This window comes from Nicotiana sylvestris, chromosome 2 (genome assembly GCF_000393655.2).
Source record: "Nicotiana sylvestris chromosome 2, ASM39365v2, whole genome shotgun sequence".
In the NCBI taxonomy this organism is placed as follows: domain Eukaryota; kingdom Viridiplantae; phylum Streptophyta; class Magnoliopsida; order Solanales; family Solanaceae; genus Nicotiana; species Nicotiana sylvestris.
Window position 1 is genome coordinate 34593212 of NC_091058.1, and position 23986 is coordinate 34617197.

At 34.5% G+C, this 23986-nt stretch overlaps 1 protein-coding gene across 3 annotated transcripts; it reads left to right on the forward strand.

Moving 5' to 3' along the window:
• Positions 1–4: 4 nt before the first annotated feature.
• LOC104236723 (transcriptional corepressor LEUNIG_HOMOLOG-like) lies at positions 5–23797 on the forward strand. Of its 3 annotated transcripts, none has more exons than XM_070167823.1 (18): positions 5–94; positions 9987–10084; positions 10353–10406; positions 11418–11527; positions 11619–11929; positions 12366–12414; positions 12493–12595; positions 18883–18932; positions 19145–19264; positions 19435–19587; positions 19734–19775; positions 19996–20146; positions 20812–20921; positions 21008–21154; positions 22088–22243; positions 22682–22798; positions 22895–23092; positions 23319–23797. In XM_070167823.1, exons 1-18 carry the CDS (start codon positions 51–53, stop codon positions 23466–23468), a joined length of 2163 nt encoding a protein of 720 aa, XP_070023924.1. In that variant the 5' UTR covers positions 5–50; the 3' UTR covers positions 23469–23797. The 3 variants fall into 3 exon arrangements, with proteins under 3 accessions (XP_070023924.1, XP_070023926.1, XP_070023925.1); XM_070167824.1 differs by lacking the exon at positions 5–94 and adding an exon at positions 9769–9824; XM_070167825.1 differs by lacking the exon at positions 10353–10406.
• The last annotated feature ends 189 nt before the right edge of the window (positions 23798–23986 follow it).

The following is a 23986-nucleotide window of genomic DNA, read 5'->3' on the forward strand; positions in this document are numbered from 1 at the left end:
CAGATAAGAAGATGCCTTTCTTAGGAGCCATAAGCTAACCAAGTTGATGTATGCCAGAGGAAAAATGGTTCGTTTCGCTTTCCTTTCTTCAAAGGTAAGGTTTCTTAATACAAACCATAAGTTATTTTCAAGGAAGTCCAAATCTTTAAGCTATCATTCAATATAGTAGTATTATCTTTTTGGTCATAGAACTAGAATGAGTTGACGATTTATTATAATACTTGAATTTTGTTCGTCTGGTAATGTTATTAAAACTAATATTATTACAAAGTTATAACAGTAAGTTAATCTCGTTGAGTGTTCTGTTTTCTAACGCAGAATTGAAAATTCTCAATGACATATACCTAAAGTCACCTGCTGTCAAGATAGGGGAGGCCTAGGTTCCGTATTTTACCTTTTGATCCAAATATTTATTAGTTATGGTTCATTTAGTTTCTTGCACTAAAAAAACTGTGCAGACTGGTCTTATATTCCATTTTAAATGTAATTTTATCGATATGATTCTCATAGGAGATCAACAAAATATAACTCATGAGATTGGTAAATAAAACATAGTAACATATTTTTGTAAGATTATTAATGATGGGAATCCTATCGATAAGAAGAGGCATAAGCATTGCCTCTCGATTGAATCTGTCTCCCCAACACACTCTTGATACGAAAAAAAACCTCTTGCCATAGAGGAGAATTAAATTTTTATCCTCCCTTGAATTTGAACTAGTCAAGAGAGAGATGGACTCGCACCATATTTTTATGAATCGAAACCCCCAATTAAAGATGAAATTCTAGAACCCGATTTTCTTCTATTCAAATTTTTATGGTTCATTTAGTTTCTTGCACTAAAAAACTGGGCAGACTGGTCTTATATTCCATTTAAAACGTTATTTTATCGATAGGATTCTCATTGGAGATCAATAAAATATAACTCATGAGATTGGTAAATAAAACATAGTAACATATTTTTGTAGGGTTAATAATGGCGGGAATCCTATCGATAAGAAGAGGCATAAGCGTTGCCTTTCGATCGAATCTATCTTCCCTGGCCTCCCCAACAAACTCTTGATACAAGAAAAACCTCTCGCCATAGAGAAGAGATCAGAATTTTGGTCTCTTCGATCATCCTCCATTGAATTTGAACTAGTCGCATCATATTTTTCTGAATCGAAACCCCCAACTAAAGATGAAATTTTAGAACTTAATTTTCTTCTATTCAAATTTCAACGGATCATAAGAGATCTTTCTCAAGCACTATTCTGCCGTGAAATTCTAGTTTCTGGCATAAAATGCTGCATTACTAGTGCGTATTTGATTACAATTTTCAAAATCTTCTACGAAGGTGCTTTTACATGAGAGATTCTATTAAAACCAACGTTTTATTGAGAGTTAACTATTTCAAAAAAGTCACTCTAAGGAATCCCTTTATTAGAGCTATATGTATGATGTAACTTTAGTTTTGTACTTGCGGGCATAGTTTAACAATTGATGTTTGATGAAGTTTGAATGAAGACGGTAAAGATTATGTTTGCGATTGAATATAATTAAAAAACTTAATTGATTTTTCTCTTTCTGTCTTAAGCTTTGATGAGTAAGTGTTATCACCTACTTTTACTGGTAGAGGGATGTGGGTGTTGGAATTAGGGGCAGGGGTGTACAAAGGAAATCGACAAATCGTACCAACCCGATAATCCGAGTCAAACCGAGAAAAAAAATCCAATTATGGGTTGGTTTGATTTGGTTTAGTGTTGGAAAAAAAACCCAACCATAATTGGTTTGGTTTGGTTTGGTTTTAATTAAAGAAAGTCAAACCGAAACCAAACCAACCCGACATTACATATATAGAAATTTTAGATATATTTAATATATAAATATACTTATTGTGATGTAATTTATAAATATTTCTTAAAAGATTTCATAATTTTATTTTTTGAGGTATTATTTCAAGGTTAGACTTAGAATATTTGAATGTTCCAATAAGCTTTATAGCCATTAACATTAGTAAATTAAATAGTGCTAACAAAAGTCCAAACCAAAAATCAAATCAATACTAATGCTAACAAAAGACAATCAATTCAATACTACGAACGACAATGTATTGAATATCTATTTTTTGTTTTGCAATAATTTAGATAAAAATGCATAACCTATTTTTATTTTTTCTTTAGCGTTTAGTCATGTATTTAATACTCCCTTATTAGTCTACTTATTTTAGCATGACTTAGTACTCTTAGATTATGTTTATTTCTATTATGGCTTTTTAATTAGCAATATTTATATTACATAATTTTATTGTCTTTATTGTTGAATATTTTAGGCTAATGCCATGACATATCTTATATTTTGTATTATTTTCTTGGACAATACTTTATATAGTTGTATCTTACTAGGACTAAAAATATTCTGAGCATAATTTATATGTTTTGTTCTACGAAGATTTTACCGGGAAAAAAACCCGAATAATCTGAAAATTCGAGAAAACCCGAGAGTGAAAAATCCGAGTTTTATTGGTTTGGTTTGGTTTGGTTGTTAGATTTAATAATTCGACACATTTGGTTTGGTTTGGTAATTGTAAAATCTGAATTAACCCGACCTATGTACACCCCTAATTAGGGGTGTCAATGGTTCAGTTCAGTCAGTTATTTTATAAAATTAGTACTACACCAATTTTTCGATTTTTCCATTTTATATAACCAAAATTAGTGTCATGCCCCGAACCTGGACCTGGACGTAATACGACACTCGGAGCCTGATACATGTGACCGAGCGAATCAACTGGCTGGCTGAATCAACATGTGATATCATAACATACTAAATGCGAAAGATAAACTAACACATGCTGATATACTGAAAGTCTGAATGATAAAAGTCAAAGTGTGGAAACACTAATACAAGTCTGAAACTTGTCTGTAGCCAACATTACTTAACACAAAAGCTTGTGACTCTGTCTAATTGATACTCTAGTATATGAAGCCTCTATTTGAGTACTGAAAACGCTGACTGTCTGTAAATACTGAAGACTGTAGTAATGATAATGCCTCGAAAAAATTGGGGATCACCAAATAGCTGGTACGAGAATCTTAGCACTCTGAATCGTCAACCTGTAAATCATTACCTGCATCGTGAGATGCAGGCCCCGAGCAAAAGGGACGTCAGTATATTTGAATTGCACTGGTATGTAAAGCAACTGAAAGAAAGAATTATAAATGCTAAAACTGAAACTAAGCTGATAACTGGGAATTGATAATTGGTAACTGAAATGATTACTATTGAAACTGAAACTGAACTGATAACCGAACTGATAACTGATAACTGATAACTAAACTGGAAAAAGGAAAGTAAGAATATGAATACTCCCTCTTCTGAATGATGAACAACATGTTTATCTGAATAAGCTACGGCCTCGGGCCCAATATATATGTGCACAAGCTACGGCCTCAGGCCCAAGTATACGTATACATAACTACGGCCTCAGGCCCAAAAATGCATAAAGCATAAATTACGGCCTCAGGCCCAAACGTGCATAAAACATAAGCTACGGCCTCAGGCCCAAACATGCATAAAGCATAGACTACGGCCTCAGGCCCAAGTATGCATAAAGCATATAAACTACGGCCTCAGGCCCAAATACAGGTGTTCAACATTCAGGAATTTAAAATCAGAAACTGAGAATCATACTGCAATACATGATAGTGAAATATTGAATCACATTGAGTTACATGATACTGGAATACTGGATCATACTGGGTTACATAATACTAGAATACTGAATGGGACTAGACTGAGACATGTATTCTTGAACTGATTATGAATACTGAAATTTCAACTGTATATGGCATACTGAGTAATCTATACTAAGACTCGGGAGCATCAACCCAAGTCTATATTGAATACGCACCGAGCTCACACGTTCTGAATGAAAGTCATGAGCGAGTTATGAAGCTAGAGAATAGAAGTTCTACAACTGTTCAAGGAACTAGGCTTAACTATATTTCTGAGGCAATTAGTAACGTCATAAAAGAAACGTAGTGTAGGGAGAATCATTAACTTTCTCAAACATAGAGAGTTAGCCTCACATACCTCAATTTCACCCCTTAGTGATACTACAATGATCCACAACACTAAGAACCTTCAATCTACAATAGAACATCCAATGGAACTAATATTAGTAACAAATTCCATAACTTAAGTCATTTAGGCATATTATCAAACACAGTGTAGACATAAATCTCTACATCTCATTGCCATATAATTAGTTCATCTAACTACCACCATTCATCAACAATTTATCCCACCATCTTGATTAACCAATTTATATCTTCCAAAATCACATATATGACCATTCATCCACACCCAACCAACAAGGTTCCATTAAATAAACATCTTTCAATCTCTATAATAGTTGTTTAATCAAATTGGGAACTTATGGTTTCCAATCACCATACCAAAAGTTTCAATACTTATTCATACTCATATTCCCTTATTAAATCTATACATGAAAGTCTAAGGGTGTAGGATTACCTTTTTGGAAGAAATATTGCAAAACCTTCTTTTGAGTTCTTGAAGATCTAAGTATTTTATGTGTAGATTTCATCAATACTAGTATATAAATTATAGAATTCATACCAAGATAATGGGGATTGCTTACCTTGAAGGTGGGAGGGGTTGGAGGTCTTGAGATGGTGGAGGAAAACCCTAAAATTCGTCCAAATGAAGTGGGGAAAATAACCCCCGAAGGTTTTATATCAAAATAGGGTCGGTTGACAAAAAACGAAGATTTGCACAGCCGCGGCGCATGGGGAGACGCATGGAGCGGCGTGGTAATGAAAAATGTATTTAGAATCGAAATTTGGAGGTGCTCTGTTAATTTACACAGCCGCGCCGCATGAGGCGGCACATGGGGCAGCACGATAGTGTAAAAGTCTGTGCTGCTTTTGGTAATTTGGTCATAACTTCTGGTAGGAGTGTCCAAATGACGAACGGTTTGAAGCGTTAGAAACTAGACTCAAAGATCTTTCATTTGATAGATTGTGAATCACATAATACCTTGTATAAATGTAGATATGCTCGTCCAAAATATAGTCTTGTGCGTGCTCATTTAGAATTTTAGTTTATCATGTAATTTTTCAACTTGGCTTAGACTTAGGTCTTTCCTTGGATCCCAAATCACTTATGATATGCCTCGTACACTTATTATCACAACCAATTAATAACCATCATATTAATACTCATTTAATGCATCCACAACTGATTCAAATTTACGGGGTGTTACAATTAGACTTTTCAGAATCATCCCAATCATCTCGATTTTTCTTCGGTATCGGTATGGTTCGATTAATTTTTCGGTATTTTTTTTAAAATGTCATGTAAGAGTCCCTAGTAGAAGTTAGAATGCCATAAATATGTACTTGTATAGGACTTTGGCAAAACTCTAAAGACATTTTTACTATTTAAAAAATGGTAATCAAGTTGTAACTCAAAAATAGAGTTTATTACAAGATTAGCATCCAACAAGAGAAATCTAAATCATACGAGGGAAAAGATATCTAATACCTTGTGGCTTGCTAGTTGTTATTCAAAATGTTGGAACTAATTTAGTTTCAATAAGCGTATCAGAATAGATTTAAAAGTTGGAATTTTTGGGTGTTAATTACTTGTAGCTAGGGGTGTACAAAGGAAACCGACAAACCGCACCAACCCAATAATCCGAGTCAAAGCGAGAAAAAAACCCAACTATGATTTGGTTTGGTGCTGGGAAAAAACCCTGACCATAATTGATTTGGTTTGGTTTTAACTAAAGAAAGTCAAACCGAAACTAAACCAACCCGACATTACATATATATAAATTTTAGATATATTTAATATATAAATATACTTATTGTGATGTAATTTATAAATATTTCTTAAACTTTTTCATAATTTTATCTTTTAAGTTATTATTTCAAGGTTGAACTTAGAACTTTTGAATGTTCCAATAGGTTTTATAGTCATTAATATTAGTTAACTTAAATAATGCTAACGCAAGCCTAAACCAAAATCAAATCAATACTAATGCTAACAAAAGACAATTAATTCAATACTACGAACGACAATGTATTGAATATCTATTTTTTATTTTGCAATAATTTAGATAAAAACGCATAACTTATTTTTATTTTTTCTTTAACGTTCAGTCATGTAGTAATTAATACTCCCTTATTAGTCTACTTATTTAGCATGACTTAGTACTTTTAGATTATGTTTATTTTTATTGTGGCTTTTTAATTAGCAATATTTATATAACATAATTTTATTGTCTTTATTATTGAATATTTTAGGATAATATCATGACACATCTCATATTTTATATTATTTTCTTGAAAAATATCCTATATAGTTGTATCTTACTAGGATTAAAGAAATATTTTGAGCACAAGTTATATGTTTTGTGTTACGAAGATTTTACCGGAAAAAAAACGAAAAACCCGAAAATCCGAGATTGAAAAATCCAAGTTTTATTGGTTTGGTTTAGTTTTTAGATTTAATAACCCGACACAATTAGTTTGGTTTGATAATTGTAAAATCCGAACCAATCCGACCTATATACACCCCTACTTGTAGCCATTTTTATAATTCCAAGGCCCAATTTTTTTTAATGCTTTGTTAGTTTTAAACGTAATATATAAAATATATGTTTTATATTTATTCGGTATGATTGAGTTTTTTTCGGTTTATTTTTATAAAATTTAAAACTGATCTTATTATTTGGTATGATTATAGATTTATATATGAATCTACTATTTTATCGAAAAAAATCTAATAATCGGTTTGATATGATTCGGTTCGGTCGATTTTTATTTAAATATTTATTGACACCCCTAGATAAAATAATTGAGGACGTGCAAGTTAGTCCTGCACCGCATTATCGAAAAATAGTTCTCCTCGAGTGAAAACGTCGAAGTGAGGTAAAGGGAATAAACGACTCATACACTGTTAGCTTATAGTAGATCAACATTTGTCCAAATTTACGTAACTTGTCCTATGTGTTGAAAGTTAGAAGAGTGACATATAAGAATGGGTCAAAATATTAAACCCAAGCTGATCCATAAAAGATAAAAGAAATTTGGTTAAAAATTGGCTGAGATGCAACCAAATGGGTTGATTCTTCACCCTATATTTTGGACGAATAGTTTCTCAATTCTCTTAGTAAAGCATAACATAACAAGAAAGAACTAAATTAATAGAGAGGATTTTTCTGACACATGTATTCTTGGAGAAGTGGTATCGAACTGGGCCGGGTTTGGTAATTTTGTGACCCGTACTCAAACCCATATCGACTCTCAAGTCAAAATTGACCCGAACATTCTTTTGTAGAATTGGATCATGAGTCATGACATGTACTTTTGCTGCCTGTCCTTCCTACCTTTTGATATGCTTGCAACAAATTACTTACTGGAGTACTATAAATCTAGAAATCTGAAAAATCGAATATTGCTCATTGATCTTTTGACTTCAGCTTAATTAAAAGTTTTGGATTAGTGATGCTCCTTAAAACAGAATATTATGTTAATATTTAGATAATCTTACTAACTTACCATATTTGTCTACGTTTTTTAAAATAATTATTTAATATTGCAATTCACTATTTCGACTATTCAAATTCACGTTATGTAAGACCCATTTAACTCGAGCTCAGAACATATATAGTTAAGGGTGAAAGGATTACCTTCCACCATATCCAATGGTTTCCTAACATGATTTGAGCTACTGAACTTCTTGAATTTCGTAATTTGCATATGAAAATTCTACCAATTATTAAGTTACTGTTAAAAATCAATTATTCTAATGAAATTTAGTAGGCAATCCAATTACTTAAATAAAAATGGTATCTAGTTAACAATAGTTTAATTTCTTACCAATGATATATCATCTTACTTGTTGCATATAGATTGTAATAAGAGTCACACAATCTCAATGCCATGTGATATTATTCCTTTTTTTTGTTGGGTAACTATTTGATGGTCAATACTAATTGATGGGATTAAAAAAAAAACCTTTATGACCTTAGAAAATGGTAGATAGCAACTACAATAAAGATGTAAATTATATCACGCCTTTAATCTATGCTATCAACAGTCACAATTTGTCAAGCATAAATTTATTTAATACCATTATCCTTTTCCAAACTGAATAAATATGATGGGATTAAATAAATAACTGTATGACCTCCGAAAATGGCAGGTAGTTAGCATCAATTTATCTCTATTATCTTCACTCACAGAATCTCAAGTATTACAAGTATCTAAATTAGATCACACCCTTAAACTTTTTTTTTTAATTGATTGATAACTCACTTTAAAAAAAAAACATAATTCTTTAATAATAACTTGTAAATAGGCCACATTAAGCATGCCGTTTAGTCTAAAATAGATTTTAAATACTCTATACAAAGTATTATGCATTGACAATGTAAAAAAATTATACTGTCATTTTTTTTTTAAAAAAAAAAAAAAAGAGGGGATGGGGGTTGTTTCTTGTTGAGATATTTATGAGTTTTAACCGTCTTGTGGAGAGATGACTTTGTGGGTTCAGAACTTTGCGTTGAATTCAGAGCAAAAATTGCTAAGAAACCGAAAAGGGACTTGCACAAAATTAATGAGTGATTGTCCAATTGTGAAAAAGTAACTTTCGATTAGCTCAAATTTAAGAAGGTTCACTAACTTTTATCGTCACCTCTTTTGGTTCGAAGCTTCGGAGGTTTAAGTATTGCAGTAAAAACTATTGTCTGTTTGTCACCTAAAAAACAGTTCATTTCATTTTCTTCTTCTGCTTCCTTCTTAGAATTGGCTTCTATTCTGACTTTGCCTCAAATGCATTAATACCTCTTTATTTTGTTATTTATTATTTAAGTAAATACTGGACTATAAAAAAAGGTAAAATACTCAAAGGATAACAAAGTGAAAAAGAACAAGATTCAATGGGAATCCTTTTATATTTATTTACAATGTAAATGAATTTGTTAAAGAAAATTAAAATTTTAGTGCTTACATAATTTGATTAACTAAATTTTTTTTCTCCCTCCCCCTCCACCCAAGGAAAAGGAGAGACACAGCATCACAATTTTTTTTTTTCAAAAAATTGAGGCTTTTCACCAAAAATAACAAAAAGAAAGAAAAAAAAGGGGTAAACAAAGAGTTAGGGGTTAAATAAAAATGAGGAGAAAATAAAAAGAAAAGGGAGAAAAAAGGGGAATAAGGATGAAAAGAGAAATAGCAGAGCTTCAAATTCTGCGCATTGTTCCAATGAAGAATTAATATAAATAGTTGTTCACTTATATGTATAGTTCATGTATATTATGTGTGTAATTATGTATAATCGATGTATAATTCATGTATAACGACTAGAAAAAATAAACAATGAATAGATTCGGTTGTTTATTTGCGTAAAGATCTCACAATTACTGGTAAAATCTTATCACTCAAATCATTTTCACCATTGTCCAATGGCCACCATTTCTCTCTCTCCTCTTTTCCTTTTAAAACCCAATATATATACTACATATATATATATATATATATATATATTTTTTTTTTCCTTTCATTTTTGCATGGTACTTTCACTCGCTACTTCACTTGCTACAAAGCTTCCAGCTTTCATTTCCACCACCTCATTCTCACCTCAACTCTCTCATTCTCTCCCTTCCAACTCTCTTTCATCTCTCTCTCTGCATTCTTGTTACTGTAATCCAACTGAGATTTTGGTTCTTGAGACTCTTTCCCTTCATCTTTCCCCTTCTCTTTTCTGTGATTAAGTTTTCTGGTGATCATGGCCAGTTTGCAGGCAAGACGCTCGTAAGTTTATTATGTGTTCACCAGTTATTTTATACGTACATTTTTAATGATTGATACTCTGTGCTTGTCTACTTTTATTTTGATTTTTGGTGTATGTGATTCTTTTCCCTTTGTTTGACTGTTTTTTGTCATGCTTTTCTTTTATTTGTTTGTGTTTTTCAGACTTGAACTTGTCATTCTTGATTACATGACTAAGAGAGGTTTCCGCCAGAGTCGTGAGGTATTCGCCACAGAAATTCTTGCTAATCCAGTTCCTGTTGGTAAGTATCTCCTTTTAATGAATTCTATTCTTTTAATCAGATGCTAAAAGCTGATCCTATGATGAATTAAGATATGTGCTCTAGTAACGATTGTTCTTTACCTGAGAGGGTCGTAAAATTCTCATGCCTAGTTTAGTAATTCTTATATATGACCATAGGTAGATTACTGATCATGTTGTTCTTGAAAATTTTGATAATAAGTTGAGGTCGCTCTCTTTGATGCATGTGGTACAATTTGATTACCTGATGTTGGATGTTTTTGAAACAGGGTCGTCTCAACAAGATTGGGGGTATAAAGCCAAATTTCAGAGAGAGGCCCTAAGTAAGAATATCAACGACAAATTTTCAATGAAAAAATATAAAATAAAGGTAGAATTATAAAATCGGCTCAAGAATTTGATAAGTTGATATACAACAACATATCCAGTAAAAACCCACAAAGTGTGGTCTGGGGAGGTAGAGTGTACGATGAACTTTTCTCTATCTTGGGAGGTAGAGAGGTTGTTTCCCAAAGACCTTTAGCTCAAGAGAAAGCATGACAAAAAACAGGTCAGATAAGGACAATCAATTTAATGCAGTATGAAAATGAAAGTAACGAAAGCGAATAAGTCATGATAAAGTAGTCTAAAAAGGAGCAGTAGCTATCACATATAAATAAGATAATCGAAGCACAAGAAATAATAGATAGTAGTAGAAATCAAAGAGTAAGAAACTATTGAACAAGATAAGTTGATATAATTATATCGAAAACTGTTGCGTTGCTTCAATATAATGATTGGTTGTTGTAATACTTGATATTTTGAAGAAGACAACTTGTAAACCGTGGTAAGTTGCCGATTGAGAGACTTTTCAATATTGAGAATAAAAATAGTAAAAGAGAGAATGAAAAATGTAAGTATATAAATAATAATGTGGGCCCGCATATTGCTAGGATATAAATGAGGCAAAAAAATAACTACCCTACCCATGTAAAGAAACAATTCATAAAAAAATATTTCATTCTCTAATTATTACAACGATCCTCATATTAAAGTTATCTTACTTTCGCTCCAAAAATTCTTTTTAAATTTAAATGTACACAGATTTTTTTTAATAATACATATACAACACATCTTTAAGGAAAAAACGGGCCCCCAAAAAAGTTGGGGCCCAACGATTGCTTTACTGGCCTTATAGTCGAGCCACCTGTGTTTTGAAAGTACTGAAAGTACTGTATTAACTGCCCTTCAGTAATTTAGAGAGAGAGGAGAGATGTATAACGGAGTTGACGTGATGTGTTAATGTGATACAGTTCTTTGGAGTAATAATTTTTGATTTTGTGATATTGTTTCAGCTATCAATTCTCCTGAAGGATTTCTGCAAGAGTGGTGGAATATGTTTTTTGAAGCTTTCAGCTCTAGGTTCCCTGAGGCTGCTGTACTAGCTACCGAATCCTTTGAAAAGGTGTTACCCGTGGAACTTTCTATACCATGTTCATGTTTAACTGATGTGAAATAATTCTTGCTAACTAAATGCTTGATTTCTAAATTCTCAGGTTGCACAGACAGTGAAGAGCATTGTGTCTAATAGTGGTCCTGCAAATCCATCCTATGCTTCTAACCATACAGGAGCAGACATCTCTAATGTGATGGCATCCTCTCCTATAATTCCGCCCCCTCATTTGATAGCATCCTTTCCATTGATGGAATCCGGCAGTCCTGATCTTATGGATGCTAAGATTTCAGATTTATTGTCATCCATTTGTGAATTACCAAATTTATCTCCTCCAAGAGACATGCCATCAAGCTCACAGTTTCTTGAGATGAGTGAAATGGATGGCATGCTTCCATTTGCAAGCAATTCCGGGTAATAGCATGTTATGTTTATTGCTAAACTGACCATTTTTCCATATTTTAATCTATTTTACAATGTCTGCCAAGTCGCTTCAACGAGGATAAAGGTTGAGTGCTTGAGTTGAGGCTATGTTCTCCTTGGTCTGATGTCATCGTCTTAAGCCACCAAGGCAACAAAAGAAGATTGACTAAAATCACGTTCTTGTTCTATCTGTGTATTGCTATTATGACCTTCTGATATATTAAATGCCAAGAGTTTCTTGCAAAACTTGGCTATCAAGACATGCTCTTTATTCTAGTACTAGAACCAACTGTCTTAGCCGGTAATATGAGATAGACTTTTCACATTATCTTGATAATACATGCATGTTTTGTATGTGAAACATTACTTGTTGAAGTTTGTGTATCAGAATCTTCTAATTTCTATGATGTATGTTCATGTCCTTCAGCTATCCATTGCAGCAAATTCCAACTGTTCCTCCACAGTGGAATGCAAGAGTATGTTTACCTTCCTCAACATTTGCAAGATTTTTAATAATTAGTTGAAAATAATTGAAAAGGTTTTATTCTTCTCAGGATGGCAAGACTGGTATAAACTTTGGAGGAGCTACACAACTGGAACCAAATATTCGTGCCCCTGCAAATGCTTTGCCTCCTTTGCCAGGAGCTTCTGATGCGGGTTTGTTTATATTTTGGCTTTGAATATATTTCACATTTACTTTATAGAATCTTTTGTCTTTAGCATTGATAATGTTGGACATGTGACAGTTGATTGATTTTTCTCTTACAATTCACTCAACATGCATTAAGAACAAATCCATTAGAAGGATAAATGCACATATATCGAAGAGGACTGGCTCACTTTTAATGTGTAGCAAATAATAAATCCTTTTTATTTTGGATTATTATATGTCTACCATAACTAGGTTTTGCTAATGTACTTGTTAGTTATCAGTCCTTCCAGGACAAATTAAACATTTCTCTGTTTTAGTGGGAAACTAATAACAAACGCTCTGCTGCTCTTGCTATCAGGCTCTGCATCAAATCCTTTTAGTCAAATGAAGATTGTTTGATTACTATCTTCCTATAAGCATGGGATGGAGAAGTTGATATTTTGAGAAAGCTGCTACTTAGTTAGTTGCTATATTTAAGAAAGAAAGTCATGCGATGAGAGAGGGACCACCTATCATCTTTGAAAATGATGAAGTGGCATGAACAATTTGTTAATTCTTCATAATATTGAGCATTTGACTCCCTTGTAATACCAGCTTTACCAGTGACTACCCCCTTAGTTTTTTTGTGTTGAATACTTCCAATTCAAACATTTCAAAAGGTATTAAGCATTAAATGATAGTGGCTGCTTTCTCCCAATTATTAAATATTTATTGCTATTTTCTGAATCAAATAGAGATTTGGGAGAAAAAGCTCTTCAGGAAGTTTCTTATTGCTTTTGCTATTAGCAGAAAAAAGGATGCAATACTATTGTAACCTTACCATGACCATGTAGATTTGGTCTTGAGTATCTAGCTTTTACCCGTAAAGTAATGGTACATTGGTAGATTCAGGATCAGGGGCTTGAAGCTTAGGTTTGAGACGATATAGTTACATCTAGAACGATGTATGATTGAAGTTATAGCGCTGATGGTGATAATATTGCAACAATGCAATTGGTCCTTGTTGTGTTGTACAACAAATCAGATTGAACTCTTGAAGGTAGTCTTTTATGGGTGATTATGAAGGTAAATCCACATGGAGGAACGCAGAAGAGACAGAAGTTGTGATAGTGATCCGTATCAAGTAATAATGCTTCTATTGGGAAGTTTGTAGTATTGCTTTATAGAATATATGAAGCTGGAGAAATGCATGGTCGATCTCTTAGTTAAATTTCGAGCGACTAAGATTCCTATTGGTGGTCATATTAGGAAAATTGACCATTGTGGCTTGGACTAACCTTTCACAGACGGGATTAGCTTTCCACCTTTTATAGGCTTATTAAATAATAACAGTCTTTGTTGGTTAGTGAATAAGCATTTCTTGGGGTAACCAGATGAATATTAAAACCAAGCAAAAGACTATATCTTTCGTTCCTATAGTGGATGTTTATTCAGGAAAGTGGTTTGTCTTAGATCTTTTTGGAAGGTGGGAAGTCTTGTTTGATTTTTTTGAATATCCTCCTTCCTTGTATTAGTACTGGGGAAACCTAGATTCAAGGTAGGAAGAATCAGAAACAGACTCGAAAAAGATGAGCTGTGTCCTGGAGTAGCATGCATATGATTGAGGAAGATTCAGAAATTCAAGATTCAGTTGAAGGTAAGAATAAAGGGAAAATGGGAGTATTATTTTTCAAAGGACGGGGAATACTTCCTTGTAGCCTGTTTGACATCTTAAGGTGGATAGGAGGGAGACTATAAGTGGAAGACAGGAAGAGAGTTCCCTAAGTTGGTAAAAGGGAAAAAAGATCAGAATTCAGTTCCCTTGAATTCCATATAGGTTACCAGTCTTTTCTACTTGACGCTCTGAAAACAAAGATCGAACACACATAATGAAGTGTTCACACTGATAGCTGCTCCATTCTTACTTCACTGCCTGTTAGTCACTGGTACAGAACCAGCAAGACCTTATCAGCAAAGAGAAAAGTAAAGGATCCACCTAATTGGGAAGCTTGACCTTTTAAGGTCCTTCGCGCAGTCGCATGATATCTCATAGAGCAGCAAGAATGGCTTAAGAGCTGCCAAAGACTTCTCAACTTGGGACCTGACTTTTGTGTCGTTGAGCTAGAAACGATCCAAATGGAATTTCTTGTGACTGCAGAAGACTTCTCAAATTGGGACCTGACATTTATGTCATTGAGCTAGAAACGATCCAAATGGAAACTCCTGTCACAAAATTCTTCCTTCATATCTTGTCATGTAGCTGATCTCTCTTCCAAACAAGCTCAGATAATGAGGCTCAGCTTGAAGCCATCTTAAAGTGTCTAAATCCATTGTCCTTAACGTTGATCAAGTACTACATCTTCTCAGGTATCCTCCAGTCAAGGGAACCTATTTCAGAGTTTACTCATTTGCGAGTGTCTAAAATCATTTAATCTTAGATTATTCTAATTTCGGCAAGGTTTAATTAGAAACTCAAAGTACATCTATGACTACTACTTGTTGGGGTGGAGAAATACATAAAACCTCCAGTTAGGAATTCTTTCTCTTTCCCTTTTAACCATTTAAAAAGGTGTGGAAAAGCAAAGGAGTATATACCAAAGCGGAAAGCTTGTATATTTTCCTTTTATACAAGTCATAATAAATGTGCCCAGCCAATATAAGCATAAATATAAATATTTTGTTATGCAAATATGGTGGCGCCTTCTCCTACGAATCTTGCCTCAACCACTTTATTGGATCAATAAAGAGATAATGAATTTCAAAGTGACATTAGCTGTGATTAGCATGCTCGGGATCGTATTTTAAAGAACATGGGCATAAAACAAACTTTTCTTTGACATGCATATAGCCCTATGCTCCCTTGTGGTATTCATTTGGATTAACTGTGACACACCGAATATGTTCATGAATCTCCAATCATTCTTTTTTGATGAAATTCGATCTTTTCGAGACTGCAGAGTAGTCATAAATAAAGGGTCCCATCATGTGCGATTTGACCAATCTTAGCTGTGATTAGCATGACCGGAGTCATATTTTACAGAATATGGGAATAAAATAAACTTTTCTTCGACATGCATGCCCTATGCTCCCTTGTGGTATTCATTTGGATTAATTGTGACGCACCAAATTTGTTCACGAATCTCCTAATCATACTCTTCTTGATGAAATCCGATCTTGTCGAAGTTGCAGAGGAGTTGTCATAAATAAAGAGTATCATCACAGGCGATATGACTATTAGATGCAGCAGAAAAAGTCCTCCTCAACATGTCCTTGCTCAGAACTAAAGATCCTGAACATCGGCACTCACTTTGTAGGTTCATAGGACTTTCTCGTTCATCCTAAGAGATCATCTATCCTACAATATACACCACCAATCTTAATAAAAGTGTCTTACTTTCTACTTTAGCTTGTTCCTAATGACCTTGGACCTATTTCCTTACATGTAAAGTGATATCTTGATCCCATAAAATTGAAGTACAGTAATAGCATTTCATATTATTTTTAAATGCTTTTTCACATTTCAAAAGGTTTTCTTCTACTAGTCTTAATATGGTAATCATTCAAGTATTTTAACTTTACTAATCACGCTCGAGTCATTTTCGAACTGAAATATATAGCTTCAACTTGAATGTGCCTAAATATATTGGTGAGTCATGCCACCTTGATAAAAATATTACCCGGACTATATGCAATAAGAGCTTGATCGTTTTCCATCTATTTTCTGACCACCCTAAGTTTCCAAATTGAGTTTCTTAACCTTTGGCACTAGTCCAATACGATGAATGGCTAGTATGATATTCACTACGGTTCTTTAAGCAAGTTCTTCTATCTCACTTATGCGGCACCTACTTGCCTAATATGAGACAAGTAACGGTGTTTACCTCTCCTCAAAGAAGTGATGACCTCTTACAACTTGTAAATTGCCATTGTTCAAGTTCACATAAAAGAGTAAAAAAGAGGACGAGGGATTGATGAGGGCTGTTTTAGCCTTTGAAAGACCCTCATATAGAGCTATCATGACCTGCTACATACAAGTATCTTCAAATCAAGATGGCCAGAACGAGGACTAACATGGGAAAGGTTGCCCAACTAGCTAACATAGAAATAGATTCTCGAATAGCAGTTGTCTCTATGTGAATCTCTTCTTGACCTAGCCAAGCCACATGGACACCAATTAGGATAGGAACTACGTGTCATAGATTTATAAATGTGGCTTGCATGGGCCTAAGGTGGCTTTGTTCAATTAGTTAGGGCTATTAAGTGAGCCACATTGTTCGGAAATACAACTTAACTGGCTTAATCTTAGCTTGTCTTTTTAACAATTCAAGCATGTGTAACTTTAAGGTCAACTTATGTTCATGAAAATAATTATTTTGACATTAGTGTAAACCTAAGTTGCTCGGACACGGGTGCAGGTGTCCGACATGTGTGCGGATCTAGAGGTCGGATCCTTCGAGACGTAAATTCTAAGATTCGGGAATATGGATCCTAGTACGGATATAGGTGCGAGGATCTGGCTAAAAATAATTTAAAAAATATAAAAATATCTCTAAATTATGAGAAATTTTTGTGGAAAACTTACCTATAACTTGTCAAATGTGAATTTCTTAATTATTCTCAAGTTGTAGGCATGATTTCTTGATTTTCTTCCATTCTCGGATTCTCCTACAAGTTAACTATTTTATAGTTATCTTTCATTTAAAACTAAAATGTTAATTTTTATAATTTAGATTAGATCTCTAATTATTAATATATAAATTAGAGTTAGTGTCTGTCAAGCTTTCCCAAATTCTCCAAGGCTCCGTCTTCCCCATTCTCAATTGTTGCTCTCTGCCACTCTTTCTGCCCGATCAAGAGGAGAAGCAGAAAGTAAACAATTGATTTTCTAGATAAGGTATTGTCATTTTCTTCAAATTTACCTTAGTTTTGTTTCTGATTTCGGGAATCAAATTGTATCTTGTCTCCAATTTTTCGTCCGCCGTGGTAAAAGTACCCAAAACCGTTTGACCAGATCCCGTACGAATCCCATACTCACACCCACAGCCACACCAGTGTCGTGTTGACACGGGTGCACCTAAACTGCCGTGTCGGAGCAACTTAGGAGTAAACCCCATTAAGAGTTTTCTCTAATGTTACATTCATAGCGAATAAAAAGATTATATAGATATTAATGTGAAAATATTTTCCGATTTGATTCTACGAAGTAAATTTATTATACTATCTGTGTGTGTGGGGGGGGGGGGGGATGTAATTTGAGCTTGAAGTCGAGTTCGAGGTTATTAATTAGCTTGTTACTATATTAAGTCATGCTTGAACTTGTCTAATATATTTGAGTTGAGCTCTACTCCAATTTAGAGAAAGAAGTGAGGATTCATATAGCCGACCCCAACTTGTTTGCGACTGAGGCATAGTTGTTGTTGAGCTCTACTCCAATTTGAAGCTAGTTCGATGTTTGAACTCGACTTGTAAAGCTCAAGGATGAAAAACTGAGGTCAGCTTAATCAGATTAGCTGAGGTAGCTATTTGATGACTCTCATTTCCTTAGTGATTATGCCAATGGCTAGTGAGGCATTAACTTCAGTAACATCTTTACAACTAAGATTATATATGACACACTTCCCCATTTGGACAAAGATGCATGTTGCAGGTTTAAGTAATAAAAGGATGAACATATGACAGCTTAGGAATAAGATCCACCAGAACAAATATACAGTGGGGCATTCAATAAAGTTCTGAAAATAGAACTCTGATTCAATGCACTTTCCTTTTGCATCTTTTTAACTTTTGATTTTTGAAGATGATGCTCTGTGTATGCAATTGATTTCCGTTGGTTTGCTGACCAAGCTTTTACTACTATGTTTCTTTGTTCTAGTTCCAGTTTCACTTTGAAGATTCAATTCATTATCACTGGAAGTTGTCATAGAAAAACACATTAGGCAAACTGACACGGAAGGAAGTATGAATAAGCAGACTATCTTAAGACTTAAATTCAGCAAAATAATCCGTGTGATGAGTGCTTTGCACTTGCATGTTCTCTTCAGAATAACCACCAGGAGAAGTTCTTGCAGTGATCACATAGATGACATTTCAAATACTTTTTAACGATAGGTTGCACAATGTTCCCAACTAGCTTGGAATTAAGGCTTAGTTGTTGTTGTTTATAGATTTTACAATGTGCCATCATGTTAGTAGATTTGCCAATTTATTCCCTTTAATATTTCTGTTGGCATTTTATGCACTTTTAGATCTCCTTATCTTGCTCTTTTTTAATTTTCAAATTTCCTGTGATCTTTTTTTTGCATTGTACCTGCAGGGAACTACAGGTTTTTCCAACAATCATCTCATCAAGGATGGCCGTTAGCTGTGAGTGTCTTGAACTTTTGCATCAATAGAAATGTATAGTCCATTATGGTGTTTTAGTTCGGGTTCAAATTTAAGTTGATTCATTCCTTTTATATTCAACCCAGGGAGTTGGCCCAGTTCCCCCTGTCATTAGCCATCAAGTAGTACATCCTAGTGTAATAGTACCAACTCAAAAGGAACAGTTTTTGAGAACTAAATTCTCTCCTCAACAGGATGCATTACCAGAAGTGGCAGTTCAAACGTTTGATAAGCTCCACGTTCCTGCCCCTGCAAGTTCGGGTGATTTCAATCGTGTGCTCATTCAAGCTGGATCGAGTGGAAAAGATGTAGGAGTAAGTTGAATTCTCAACTAATCCTGTCGCTCCTAGTGATTGTAGCATGCTACAATTATTTTAGCCGTGAAATAGACCATGGATTGGTTTTCAGGATTTTATGTTCTGTGATTGAGATCTTTTTCCTGCCTCACTAATTCTTCTTTTTGTCTTCTTCCGGTATTGAACAGATGCTTGGTGATAAAAATAAAAGAACCCCGAAGAACTTACCAGTTGACAAGCAAATATTAGCTCCTATAGGAGGAAAGCAAATGAAAGATTCGGGGAAGCAAATTGCAGTGCAGGAGCAAGCGAACCAGCTGAGATTGCAGTCTTCAAATAAGGTTGGTCTTAGATCATAAAGCAAGTAACTCGTTTTGATTTGAATATCTTCAAATTTCAGCAATATTTTAGCAGTACAAGACTTAATGGAGACATGTGCCTCTTCCCCTATTTGGCGACTAATTTATTTACATGTGTTTTGAATCAGAGTGGCAGAAAGAGGAAAACTTCATTGATTTCTCTGTCAGCTGTAAGATCATTTTCTGCATCTACTTCTTAAAGCCCTTCATGTACTGGTGTTTCCATTTCACTCTGCCGCTGACGTTTGCATCTTTTTTTGGGGATTGGACTTCCCTTTCTTAGTTTATTCTTGTCTCTGTCACCTTTATAGTCACTTGGACGAATATGACATGTCTATATAGTCTTCGTCAACTTTATTCTTGCTCATTTAATATATTCCCGGGATGTAGGTTGGGAAAGAGAAAGCTACTACAGATTGTATTATGATTGGCAATAGCGACAGCTACTTATCCCGGGGAGATGCTGGTCTGATTGCTGCAAGTAATTCACTCGCTGCATTGAGGAAAAGTATTGCTGCTTCCATTGAATCTGACCGGAAAGGTAGGTTACAACAAGCTTAATGGGTCAAAAAAAAATTAATATTAAAAAAATATTAATTTAGATAATTGACAGTCAACAGAAATTAATCCTCCATTAGGACTCCATGAATCATTTTAACAAGTTTAGATTTAGGCTCTGATTTTGAACTGTACATAACCAGTCTCACCTTTTTTGTTAGGTTCTAACCTCACCCAGCTAGGTCGTGCGTCTAATTCTCTTATGTTCAGGAAATAACATTATCCCAAGCAAACCCAATCGTGCTGGTTTTATTAGCATTATACCCTGCTTCGTTCTTCCAGAAGCCACTAGTGTTTTAGGGGACTAGTGGAAGATTCATTGCACATATCTGAAGGTGTATACTTAATGTATGATATTTGTGCTTTGTCATGAACCTCTTTGCTTAAAAGCAAATAGTGATGTGGCAGCTGCTCATGGTGGCAAATAGATGGTGTCATCTGTAAGTTTCTCTTGTGAAATTTGCACGATTTTATATTGCTTCAGTATAATTGTATCTTAAAACGGGAAAAAAATGAAAAGAATGTGTGGTGTCACATTTAGGGTTTGAGATCAAGCACTGTAGCTTCTGACTTTTTGAGGCTCTTACCCTGATGGATAAATTGCTGGTTATCAGCACAAAGGATAATTGACTTCATATTGCTTTGCAGGCATCACTATTAAAGAGATTGGAAGCCTTCACGCAACAAAGAGCAAGCTCCTATGTTGCCACTTCCATTCACAAGGAAAATTGTTAGCTACTGCTGGTCACGAGAGGAAGGTTTGTCTTGCTTATAAAAGGATTTTTAATGGGAGAGCGCTTATGTCAATTTCTCCTGTTAATGAACTTGTACGATCTATGTTTAGGTTGTAATTTGGGACGTGGAACATAGTGATGTTAAATGTGGAGAAGGTCATGCTCATCTAATTACAGATATCCGTTTTAGGCCAAACTCAATGGTGTTTGCAACATCCTCTTTTGACAGAACTGTGATGTTATGGGATGCAGCTAAGGTACTACCTCTATTTTCCATACCAAGTTCTTGGCAAATGAGTCTTTTACAAGTTCCATCCACCTTAGAAATAGCAGTCAGCATAGTCAAATCAACCAGGATATGTATTCACTAGTTGTAACTTCTACGATTTCGTCGTTCTTGGTTAACATTATTTCTTCTAATTTCTGTGCTATTATTATCCTGATTATTTTCCTTTTACTTAGATGAGAAGATATATTCTTATTTTAGCAAGCAGCTGCTCAGACTATTGTCAATTGGCGTTTACTGCCACATTCATTATCTCTGCTCAGAGGATAAAAGATTTATCACTAATATGTACAGAATCATCATCTTGTTCTGTCCAACACATTTCATTTGACTCATAGCCCGTTTGGCCAAGCTGCAAAAATCAGCTTATTTTGAGAAGTGCTTTTTTTCAAAAGTACTTTTGGTGAGAAGCAGTTTGTGTTTGGCTAATTAGTTTGAAAAGCACTTCTGAGCAGCAATTAGTGTTTGGCCAAGTTTTAAAAAACTGCTTCTAAGTGTATTTTTCTCAAAAGTGCTTCTCAAAAAAGTTCTTTTGGAGAGAAGCTACTTTTTTCTGCTTCTCCAAAACTACTTCTGCTTCTCCTCAAAAGCACTTTTTTTCCTTCCAAAAGCTTGGCCAAACACCTCAATTTTTGGCCAAAAGTGCTTTTGGCAACAAAAAAAAAAAGCACTTTTGGCCAAAAAGAAGCTTGGCCAAACAGGCTATCAATATTTGAGGAACTTGTTGTTACCAAAACATCTTTTGCAGTCTCTAGACCTTCAGAATATCTTTTTCTTCTTCTTATGGTTATCAGGACTTTTCTAATAATGATAACTGTCTAATATCTTGAGTTTCTTCCCTTTTTCTTCTGTGTCTTTTACAACCATGACACTGTACCTGTTTCACCATTTTGTCTTAATCCAGCCAAGCAACCCTTTCAAAAGCCTTGTCGGGCACGCTGAGCATGTGATGTCCACAGATTTTCATCCAACAAAGGCCGGTCTCCTCAGCTCTTGTGATAGCAATGATGAGATTAGACTGTGGGATGTCGATGAGGGCGATTGCAAACTCATTTTTAAGGTTGGTGTCTCTACTTCTTTGTTTTTTAAACGTTGATGAAGAGGTGCCTCTACTTGACATAGGAAGGGCCTCCATAATTTGGTATTACCTGTTTTTCTGTTCTATTTCAATTTTGAGCTTACATATCTACCTGATCTAAGCCATCTTCAAGTCGGTTCTCCTGAATTCCTGCATTTAGATTGTGGGAAATGTTTTTCTTATTGTTCTTCTTGCCTGCGAGCAATTTCAAAGTTTTCATGATCAGTAGGCCTCAACATGTACATGCACATGCGATAGTTTAGGAAATAAAAGGGTTGAGTTTCATAATATTATTTGAACCAACATCCATAATCACGTTCAGCGGGGGAAAGTACAGTGTCTAAACTAAGTGACGTTCTAGAGAATTAGCTATTATCCATTCACTAAATGTTGGTTAACTTGCTCTTGGTACAAATGCAGGGAGGTAGTAGACAAGTTAGATTTCAACCTCGATTTGGGAACTTATTGGCAAGTTCTACAGGAAATGTTATAAATATATTTGATGTGGAGACTAACAGCATCCAACAAAAGTTCGAAGTAAGATTGTCTATTCCCGGTCAAGCTTGTTTTAAATTTCTACTATGCTGCAATACTGTATCATATCAAAGTGGTCTCCTTTTCTTTGATATATAGGGTCATGTCAGAGATGTCCGTTCAATCTGTTGGGATATGAGTGGGAATTTCCTGGCATCCGTGAGCGAGGATAGTGCACGGATATGGTGTGTTAGCGGAGGAAAGTGTTTACATGAACTTTGCTCCAGTGGCAATAAGTTCCAGTCATGCACTTTCCACCCTGACCGCGCTCAACTCTTGGTGATTGGTTCTCATGAGGTATGCTTAACAGAATTTCTGCAGAAGCTTTGAGCTCATAGATTAAGTTCTTTGTAGACTTGGCTTGATTAATGTCTCTATATAGTTGCACAACAACAAATGTAACCTAGGATTATTCACATGAATCACATGTAACCATCTCAAAACATGTTTCAGATAACTTCGATGATCTTAGATACTTTTAATATTTCATGAGGGGGAAGTAACCTGTCGAGTGTTGTTGCAGTTACTGGAGCTGTGGAATCCAATGTACCAGAGCCACAGAACTTGGCCACACCGAGCACATGATGATATAATTTCTTCATTTGCAGATTCACCTCCGACAGGAACCATAGCCTCAGTGAGTCATGACCAGTATATCAAGATATGGCAGTGATACTTTGTTGCATGCCAGTTTCTGCGGCTATACCCCATGCTCTCAGCTTCCATTATTAATTTACTGATGCTTCTTGGTTTAAGACTTTTACTTGGGACAAAGCAAGAAGACAGTATTCTTGATTTTGTTGAGGGATACACACCATTTCCCTGGAATGAGTTATTTGAATGGCTGAATCACTACAGAAACAGTCACAAACTTTGATTCATAGTTTCAGACTCTATTTAATCTTGACATTGTACTCTTCTGCCCTATTTTATTGTTTGGAAATTGAATTTAAAATATTAGAATTGTCTATGAAATACCTAATATAAATTTTTTGTCTATGGATAAAGTACAATATCACATCAAAGTTTAAAATTGAATAATTAATGTACTTAAATTCTTAAATTGGAAAGTTTGTAAAAATATTATTATTAGTTAAAATGATATTTTATTTGACTTACTTTTGAATATAATTATATCTCATACATTTTAGGGAGGAGTATTTATTAGGTTTGATTTGGGATTGTTTTATT

Bases quoted from the DNA above. Each gene is read 5' to 3' on its own strand.
- LOC104236723 (XM_070167823.1), top strand. From the start codon at position 51: ATGCCAGAGGAAAAATGGTTCGTTTCGCTTTCCTTTCTTCAAAG. The intron at 11,930-12,365 runs GTAATAGCATGT...CATGTCCTTCAG, and splicing joins CCATTTGCAAGCAATTCCGG to CTATCCATTGCAGCAAATTC. The intron at 22,799-22,894 runs GTAAGATTGTCT...TTTGATATATAG, and splicing joins GCATCCAACAAAAGTTCGAA to GGTCATGTCAGAGATGTCCG.